The 11,039-nt window shown below is 31.7% G+C and overlaps 1 protein-coding gene across 1 annotated transcript; it reads right to left on the bottom strand.

Annotated features, from left to right (window-relative positions):
- Positions 1 to 477: 477 nt before the first annotated feature.
- On the bottom strand, positions 478 to 5,690 carry LOC145969964 (uncharacterized). The gene has a single exon (XM_083096304.1). It carries the CDS (start codon positions 5,578 to 5,580, stop codon positions 565 to 567), a length of 5,016 nt encoding a protein of 1,671 aa, XP_082952430.1. The 5' UTR covers positions 5,581 to 5,690; the 3' UTR covers positions 478 to 564.
- Positions 5,691 to 11,039: the final 5,349 nt, after the last annotated feature.

Raw genomic sequence — 11,039 nt, 5'->3', positions numbered from 1 at the left:
GCACTCAAATTAAAGTTGTGTGTTGCTTTCATTAATTTATTATCCTGTGATAAAAATATTAAACGAATCACAACTATCTTTTTTGTCAATATTATTTCATTTTTTAATATTATATTACTTTCAGTACAATATTCACACGATTCATTATGCGACTGACACCAATGTGAAAACGTAATATTTAACAAATCATTAAGATTATAATTTTTCTTTTTCAAGTTATTAATAGGAACAGAAATAATAATATTATTATCAACAATAGTTTTTGTATTATCACAAGTTTTACACCGTCTAATAGAAGTTATTTGATGCCTCACCAAACTTTTTATACAATCATATTTTTCGCAAAGAGCCATAAAAAAATCAGATGCATTTCGTTTTACGGGACTTGAAAAATATTCTCCTAAACATTGTCGTATTGCGTATGTATTTAGATTACATATTCCATTTTCATATCGATGCATTAACACACGTAAAACATCTGATTTATCACAATTGGACAATTGCTGCCTAATGGCATTTAAATTCAATAAACACTGTAATACTGCATTTGCATAGCATGAAACCTTATCTGTATTTTGGAAAACCATGCATGACCCAAGCAGTACTTTGTCGAACATTTTGATCTAAACTTGATTTTTGAACAGAAGCAACTACTTTTGGTAACGCCCATAAAACATCTTTCACTTTGTAATACTGTTCCTTTGACATGGCAATAATTTCTGCTTTTGGTTTGTGTATCTGTTTTAGACGATTATATTCAATAATTGCGTCTTCGCTAGCTATTACCGATGAAGGATCGAAGTTAATTAAATATAATCCTTCTAAAGATGTTACTCGCGATAATGCAACGTAAGTTTGGCCACAATTAAATACAGAGTTACCAATGTCCATAATAGCACTTTGCAAACTTAATCCTTGGCTTTTATGAATAGTGATGCCGTAACTCAAAGATAATGGAAATTGTTTTCTGACAACGTACGCTCTATCCACTACCTCAAATTTAACACTTACTCTTTCAATTAAATATTCTAAACCTGATGGTAAAAGAAGTTTGATCTTTTCTACGTAATCATTATCTTGTACAACTGAAATCACTTTAGCAATTGTACCGTTTACAAGACCCAAACTAGCATCAATATTACGCCGTATCATAACTTTCGCTCCAATTTTAATTATAATTTTTTTCGAAAGCCCAGCTGTTCTAGAATTATCATCATCATTATTTGATAATACTTTTAATACTTTCTTTTTTACATATGAAATACAGTCAATCGTGTCTTCAGCAATTAATATTATTTCTTTAGAAACAATGCGGCTTAACATTGCATCATTGAGAACATCACACATATGACAAGTGGGTAGTAAACAAACGGTGTCTGATGACAGATTGTTAATGAAAGTACATAACTCATTTAATCTAGATTCGAAGGAATCAGCTTTAAAAGAAATTTTTTTATTTTCCAGAATCTTACAATCAGATTTTGTTAGTAAACCGATACGAATTCTCGACAATAACTCGCGGTAAGAGTCATCTCCTTGCTGGCGCATATTAATTGTCAATTCATCATAGTCAAATAATGTAGTCCATAAATTAACCGCATTTAAGTAACTAAGATATTTAGCAATTTTTTCATTTGATAAATGTTTAAAAATAGGATCATCTACAGGAGGTAGTTGAAGCAAGTCTCCAAATAAAAGAATATGCTTTCGACCAAACCAACCATCATCGCAATCACTAGTGTCAAATATTTCAGACAATCGAAGATGTATATACATTAAAGTCAAATTAGATATCATTGACACTTCATCAATTATAAAAAGAATAACATCTTTAAGATCTGCTCGTAAAACTTTCAATACATGATCAGATAGTTGTTTATATTTAGGAGTATGATCATGTTCAACGGGTAATTGAAGCAATCTATGAACTGTCAAACCATCTATATTAAATGCTGCTATACCAGTAGGTGCTGCTACAGCAGTATCTTTGTTGAGATTTTGTTTTATCCAGCATTTAATAGTCTTGATTAAGAAACTTTTTCCAGTACCACCTTCTCCGCTAACATATAATCGTAATACTGATTCATCTGACTCTACAGTATTGATAACTTTATCGAATACACGTTTTTGATCCGTATTTAATTTTGCTATCATTTCAGATACATCAATTTCGCGAACTGCTTTATCACCAAGATCTTTAAAATCTTGCATTGCTTCACCAGCCTCTATATTTTGAACACCTATCGGATTTTCAGGATCATCCTGAGACTGTTGTTTTTGTAAATCGTCGTCTAGGCATTGCTGAACTAACTGTTTTGCGGTTTCAAATGCTTTTTGCAATTCTTCTAATTTTTCATGATATCGCAACGCTTCTACAAGATGCAGTTTTTCTTTGTGAAACGATTCGGCATAAGTATCGTCTCCGTTTCTAAGATCTTCTAATTTTCGCCATGGTTTAAACATAAGTAGTAACGAAAAGAAATAATTTTCTGGTTGTGTATTAACATTAACTTTATAATGATCAATAAGATATCCACGCTGTCGTCGCTTAAGATATTTACCATTATCTATTTTATAATACTCAACATACTTATTTTTAGGTTTGATCTTCGAGATATCATACCACTGTGCAAATTCATAAAGAGATATATTTTCTAGTTCATTTGGTCTATGTGGATAAAGATCATCTACTAAAGATGGATAAAATATATCTATAGATTCAGGATCAAGAGCTTCAATTTCCTTGCAGTTTTTTATTCTTTTACGTCGTATTTGGTTAACATCTAACCATTTGATAGTTGTATTTCGATCAGTTCCATACAAAGGAATACTTAACAATGTATCAGCAGCTTCTAGAGCTCCACATTCTCTATTATTCATAAATCGCAAACCCATATTCCAAAGACGACTTGCTAATGATTTGTTCTTATTATTTTCAATATTAAGAACAGAATCAGACAACTCACATTTTCCCGCTTTATTTATATATTTAGTAATGTACCAAGTAAGAAGCGATGATTTTTCACCAATAAATTGTATATCCATATTACCTTCCCATGCAGTAAGAAGAACAGGATTATAATCATTAATATTAACTTTATTATCCATTCGAGGAAGATCATAAAGCCTACTTTTATGTTTCAATTGTTTTCTACCTGCTATCGAAGTTGCCACATCTCTCATATTGAAAGTTTCAGTAACGGGAGGAAATCCAAAACGACATCGACGAATAACTTTACGTCCTACTTTTTTAGAGCGAAGACAATAATCGTTATGTTTATGTCGCTGATGCGTATCAACACGTTTATACAATAATGGTGAAATATTTTCATCTGGCATTTTGCAGCTTATATATTGTAAAATAAATTTGGAGACTTCTTCAATTGTAGATTCACCAAAAATCGGTGCATTTTTAATCCAAATTAATAAGTGGAAATGTTGTATACCTCTACCTTGGTATTCTCGTCGCCAAAAATAGTGCGTTACTTCTCCAATTGGATGATCTTTGGAGTTAATGAAGTCAAGCATTGCCCGAAATTTATTATCGAGAAACCTGGACGTTGATACAGAATCTTTAACAACAAGTACGCTAACGGATAAGGAAGCATCATGCCATCCATTTACTTCACGAATATATTCACCTAAATCTTCCCATAACCATTCACTCGGACTTAGTGTTAAAAACCATGTCGCAGGTCCGTAATGCTGCGTCATACACCTTAAATTACTTCTCGGTTTACGCCAATATTGTTCCGTATTTCGAAGTGTGGAAAATATTGTTGTTAGATCAGATTCCAACTGTTCTTTTGACATTGCTTCTAAATACTCTGCAGCCGTATAACGAACTTGAGGATTAGTTACATTCAATTTATGATAAATTCCACGGCTTAACTGACGCATATTCGCATTATTCAACAAATAAAATAAGTATTGTTGATTTAATCTGTACTGTGGATGTTTAGATGTCAAACGACATTTAATAAATTCATAATCATGAAGTTTAACTTCCCTAATCTCATGTTGTCCATTAATACCAAAAGGGTATAAATCTGGAAAACACATTAAATCTAAATCTTTTTCACGATTATCCAAAGGCGCATTCTGAATTTTTATCATTTGATACAAGTCTGTCGAAGTTTTATTTGCTTTCTTTTCATATAAGGGATAAATAGTATATTGTTCATAATAGCCGTCATTTTCATCAGTAACTTGAGTTAACATTGCCTTCTGCTGATCGTCTAATGTAACTTCTACATCATTTTTCGTTTCTTCTACCAGATTATTTAATGACTCATTGTCAGATTCGTCACCTAATATCGCTTCTGTCTCTTCCATTTGAAACTCTGAACTTTTTAATTGTTCTAAAATGTTTAATTCATTATGATCATTTGGCAGTATAATTTGGGAGTATAAAGCATTGTTGCGCTTTAACCACGTTAAAGCGTCAAATATTTTTTTAACATCAACCATCTCTTCCCAAATAATCTTTGATTTGGTCGGAATACCTCTAACTAAAATATATAATTCGTTATTAATATTTATTGGGTCAGTATTCAAACATAATTTATTCAACGTCTCCTGTAACGGAAGTGGTAAATGAAATGTTCTACCTTTAACTTTTTGTACCATTTGCCTTTGAGGCAACTTTTTATTAATAACAGTTCCCATTTTGACGACAGTTTGAAACGCTTTAGCTCTCTGTATAATCATTTTTTCAAATGTATTAAGAGATGATATTACTTTGGGTACATCATTTGTAAGGAGATTATTCAAGATGCAATACGCAGGCATTAAGCCTTTACGAAATTTACCTGCACAATAAGTACATATATATTGCGCATTATTTTCTTGTTGTTGTATATGTGCCATTAAACCTCTCCAACTTTGAATATTTATTTGTTCTCGAAGAATATTGACTTCAAAAACATTTCTCTTATAACACAATTTTTCGCATGATACGCAAGCATGCCGTGGTGTGTCTGTTGACCGCTTAACCAAGGCCTTAAACGCTTGATGATATTTAAAAATAATATCATCATCGCTCAGAATTGTATCTGCCTGTTGATGTTTGTACATATCTGCTTTTTCTTGTGCAGAAGTTACAATTTCATTTAATGTGTTTAAATCAGCATGAGTTAATGCTTCATCCAGATTATCCATCTTTCGATAAAAATCTGTAAGCTGATAAATTAAACGCTTAATATATCTTACTCGTGGAAAATGAGGCAATAATAGTTGAATTGGAAGAAACATTCCTTCGCAAAGTGTTAAATCAATATGGCAGCTACGCGTATGGCCCAATTTTTCATTTGAAATTTTCATAGTACATTTATGAATATTTTCTATCAATTTGGGTACATTCTTTAAAGTACATGTATTTATAGTTTCAAGAAATTTCTGATAACGATTAATTAAAAATGGATCGTCAGTTTTACATGAAGTATTGCACGACCACGATTTTTTCGCTTCTATTTCTATCAACGGTAATATATTTACTACTTGTCTTTCTGCATTCATTGCCAAAGGTTCCAATGCAGTTTTTATTAACGGTAGATTTGCTACTTTCTCTTCTGCATTCATTACCAAAGTTTCCTTTGAAGTTACATGACGATATGTAGAATCAATAAAATAGTTTTCAGATGAGGCTGTATGGCTGGATTCGCCACATAACACATTTAATTTCTCTTCAACTGTGGAACATTTTACGGCTTGAGTCAAACTTACTTCTGTTTTTTTTTAATCAAAGATAACATTTTGTAAATATTACGAAGATAACTTCTTCTAACATGCATACACCAACGTACGATTTTTTCGGCTTTTAATCGTTTTTCGATATGATTTTTAATACCGAGTTTCTCAACAATATTTTTAGTAAATGTTTCTAAAGAATGCTGAAGTTTTATGGTGTTTTTCGACCAAAACTTTTCATATTTTTTTATAATTTTTTTTCCAACATCGTTATTTTTTATTGCAGATTTTTTATTTTTCTGATAATATCGTTTGTTATAAAGCCATTTGCGATTAGAATCTAATGCTTTTTGTCTGTCCTGTTCACGCTGAAAGTTTATAGAATAACATATGCGTTTTTGTTCACATTGTCTTACAGAATCCTGTTGATATCGACATCGTTTCTTACGGCGATTATTTTCTACATCTTGTTGATATCGCTGTTATTGTTTAGTACGATTATTTTCTAAATCTTGTTGATATCGACATCGTTTCTTAAGGCGATTATTTTCTAAATTTTGTTGATATCGCTATCGCTGTTTAGTACGATTATTTTCTAAATTTTGTTGATATCGACATCGTTTCTTAAGGCGATTATTTTCTAAATTTTGTTGATATCGCTGTCGCTGTTTAGTACGATTATTTTCTAAATCTTGTTGATATCGACATCGTTTCTTAAGGCGATTATTTTCTAAATTCTGTTGATTTTGACGCCGCTTTAATGCACGATTATTTTCTAAATCTTGTATATATTGATGTTGCTGTTTAACGCTACTATTTTCTAAATTTGTATATTGGATTGAAGGCAATTGTATTTTCATGCAACTATTGGTTATTTCTTCCTTAGATTGATTAATATCAGCCAGTTTTTTTAACTGATTTTCTTTTTGTTGCTTAGTTTCATCCTTTGTATATTGATGTTGCTGTTTAGCGCAGCTATTCTCCAAATTTGTACATTTGATTGAGAGGGATTGTGTTTTCATGCAATTATTGGTTAATTCTTTCTTAGATCGACGAATATCAGCAAGTTTTTTTAACCGATTTTCTTTTTGTGATTCAGTCTCATATTGCCGTATACTACGGGCACGAGCAGCTTCTATTTCTCTGAATTTTACTATTGCTAATGGAAGCACTTTTTGAGGAACATATCGTGGATCTTGAGGAAAATGTTCAATTATATTTGATTCAAAAATTTTTATCAAATGTGAACGCATTAAACTATGATTATATTTTACTCTTTCAGGTTTAATATTAAATAATAATGAAATCGCAAATGCTATTGCAAAAACACCACAATCGTTACCATTTGGTTGTTGTTGCACAGTAGGAAATCTAACAAGACATTTCTCAAAGTCATATGTTGGAAATAATCTTTTTAAAAATTGTTCATGATGCTTATGCAGTCTTTTAGAATTTAACGAATCATAAATAAATATATATTTTGTGTTATAGTAACTACATACCCAATATCCGTCAAACGGACCTAATGAACTATGCAATATTTGAATATGATTTTTATCTTTTGGCATAGATTGAATAGTATCAAGACACTGCACTCGCCAGGATTCGACAGGTGTATAATCTGAACAATTTTGTAAAAGATGACCAAAATGTTCCATATGAATGTCAGTTAACCAATTGCCTCGAATAATTATATCTTTTTCTCTAGGCATTAAGACTATTTGTTTGTTTATCTTTACAGACATTTTGTATATATAAAGTAAACGTTTTTTATACAAACAACAACTTTATATAGACTTTATAAAAACTTTATATATATTAGTTTTATTTATGTATAACACCTTTTTATGAGCACACAGCAACTCTATAACGGCGCACAGCAGCCTTTTATTGGCGCACAGCAGCCACTTTTTATAAGCGCACAGCAGCTCTATAACGGCGCACAGCAGCCGTTGTTTATAGGCGCACAGCAGCCTTTTATTGGCGCACAGCAGCCACTTTTATGAGCGCACAGCAGCTCTATAACGGCGCACAGCAGCTCTATAATACCGCACAGCAGCCGTTCTTTATAGGCGCACAGCAGTCTTATATAAAATAAGTTAAATAAAATTTTATACTTACCTCTATTCTCAACGAAGAAAAGTGAAAAAACCTGCGTAACACCCTATATAAATATCAGTATTGTACAGTATATCACATTTTCAACATCTTCCTTAATAAAAATAAAATACATATCTCTTTTTAATCCTTCAATCGTGCGATTTTTCACGAATCACGTGGAATTTTGAGAGCTCCTAATGAATTAAACGGTACATTCTCGTTTCGCAAAAAACTGAGTTTTTGCCAGAAAGATATCGAAAAGATTAAACAATTAAGTATTGTATTTTGTTAAAGATCGTGCGCAACGGCTGAAGGTTTAATCAATACTTTAAATATCCAATTCATAAGTTATATCACTTAAAATATATCCAATATATAGAAATTTAATTTTGCAATAAATTTTGCAACAAGCAAATGTATGTGCAATTTAAAATTATTTTAATAATTATTTTAATAATTATTTTAACATTATTTAATTCTAAAATACGTAAGATTTAAAATTCATTATAATTTATGAATTTAAATATTACAGGAAGTTGTTTTTAAGATAATGAAGCTATTACTTTTTTTTTGTATATTTAAATATATTGAAATTGTATGAAATTTAAGATTTGCAATTATAGAGATATATTTATAAAAATAGATATAAAAATATTGATCTTTTAAAAAATGTTTATAACTATTTGCACATTTAATTTCTAAATAGTATTTCGATAAAACTATAACAATATGACAAATTATCTTAGTAAAATATATTTGCAAAATTAAATTTACAAACACATTGCATCTGTATATAGTATTTATTTGTTAGACATAAATTATTAATGTATATACTTTTACATATGCAAAATAACTTGTATAATACATGCTTTACGAAATAATTTTAAACAATAAAAATCATAGAATATTTATGGAATATATTATTTAATAAAGGTATGCAGATAGGGTTCAAATGTATAAAAAGTAATGTGAAATGATTACTTGACGAATTACCAGAAGAATATAGCCACACTTCTTTATATAAGCAAATCCTGCAATATTTAAATTAGATAAATAATTTTGAACCCTATCTACATACCTTTATTAAATAAAAATGTTTATAATATATAGAAACATATTATTCTTATTGCTTTTCAACAAACTCAATTATTTTGTAAAGTATGTATTATACAAGTTATGTTGTATATGTGAAAATATATACCAATTTATAACAAATAAATACTATGGATACAATGTGTAAAAAATAAAATAAAGTAATTACCTAACTGAGTCCACAATAAAGTGTATAAACGACACTTGTTTGTAATCAAACTTCCTGTAATATTTTAATTAGATTAATAATTTTAAATTTTATCTACATACGTTTATTAAAACTAAACGAACAATATATACAGTTTTTGCAACTTTTTAACGGATAAAATTATTACGTAAAGCATTATGTAAAACATATATATAAGTTATCTTTTATATTTATTTCTAATAAATCAATACTACTTGTATGTATAAAAAGTAATGTGAGAGGTAATTACCTGATAAATTATCCAGAAATATTATATATAACCAGTGTGTAATTGTGACACCAGTGTGATATTTGTTTATAACTGTTACGTCCTATTCGATCGTTTATTCAACGATTCTGCAGGGCGCACCGTGCAGGGACGAACAATATTATATCTCTCTATTTCTTTTTCAGGGCAACCTGCTAAGCCGGCTATACCCTGGGACGCCGAGAGATTAGGATCTATAGGACGCTTCTTTTCGGAGGTATTTAAGGTTGACAAATAAATATGCAAATTTATTATATTATAAATTCTATTTTTTCCTTTTTATTTATTTTATCCTTCCTCGTTCTTCTACATTAGTTTGTAAGGTAATTTTAGTGAAATTAAATTATATATATGTATTGGATATATTTATATATATGTATAGTTAAAAGTTATTTAGGATTTTATGGTTCGACAATAGAATCGAGGAACTCTTCGCTATCTAAATAATCAAGAAGCTGGTTAATTTCGTAATCTATAAAGTCCTCTTCACTTGGAGTGATATTTGTGGAATCTAAATCCACTTCTCCAGGCAAGACAGGAGAATAATTTGGCGGCGAATACCCCGGAAAAGAGTATGGGGTTCGTGGGAGGCTAGGCGGCGGTGAAGTTTGAACCCGTTGATCCAACGTCGCTGGGCTCCTCCTTATTTCCCCGTTTCGCTCCCAAGCGCGGAGCAGTCCCAAGGGAATTCCGTCCGTTCGGTCTTCCAAATCAATAATTATTGTGGACGCGTCGCTTGATGTGTCCAATTCCGCAGATTCAATTTCCTCTTCCTCGGACTCTGCGCTAGCTGGTATCGCAGGGAGATTGCCGTCGGTGGTTTCTGGGTTAAGCTCCGGGGGCAAGGGTGCGAAGGAGAGGTCGAAGAGTGTGTCTTCGCGGTCGGTTGCGGCCCTTGCTATTCCGGTAGGAATCTCGTCCCTATCTATAAATAATTGACGAGCGACGGAGGGGCGATCTCGTAATAACCGCTGTCTAAATATTTCCCGCCGGGTTACACCTGGATTTTGTAAGGGAAATTCGCGGCGAGTTATTGGATCTGGTCGTCGGGCGCTAACCATCTATTATTGAAATAATTTAAATTTTAAATTTGTTCTATTGAAAGGATAATTTGAAATTATTTCGCGGCATCTAATACTTACGATGGAAATTTCGAGGGGTCACCTGTCAACAAAGGATGTACCGCGTAAATCTAAAGTTTCGTGACCGGTTTAAAGAAAGAGACAGGACAGATTCTGAAATCGCGACTCCTCATTTATTATAAGAGAAAATTATTAGATAGTTACCTCACATGCAGTGACATGGTAAGGAAGGGTGTGTAGGGATATTTAAATATAAGATGGATACCGTGCCTGCTGGTTTAGTTTTATTATTATAAAATAATTCCTCTAATATATTATACTAAACCAGAGTTATCATACTATGTGTCAGTCGGTCCTTAAAGAGCGCGTCCCATGCTCTACGACGAGTTTCGATGTGCAAGACGTCACGTCACAGCGGCACAGAGTCCGTAAAGAAATTTCCCTGGAGAAAATTCTTCGCGGAAACGGCAGAGGGGTAGAGTAGACTACCCAATGCACATCGATTGACAAGTCGAAGGCGACGATTCACTCTTGCGGATAAAACCAAAGACAGACTGAGCGTTTAACGTTCAAAGGCAATCAACGTACTCGTGTTATCAGGAGGAAGAGACGTTGGATATGT

This window comes from Camponotus vicinus, unplaced genomic scaffold (genome assembly GCF_025532165.1).
Source record: "Camponotus vicinus isolate PSW18456_S1 unplaced genomic scaffold, iyCamVici1.0 SCAF_4, whole genome shotgun sequence".
NCBI lineage: Eukaryota > Metazoa > Arthropoda > Insecta > Hymenoptera > Formicidae > Camponotus > Camponotus vicinus.
This window is presented reverse-complemented; position numbering and strand designations above follow the sequence as displayed.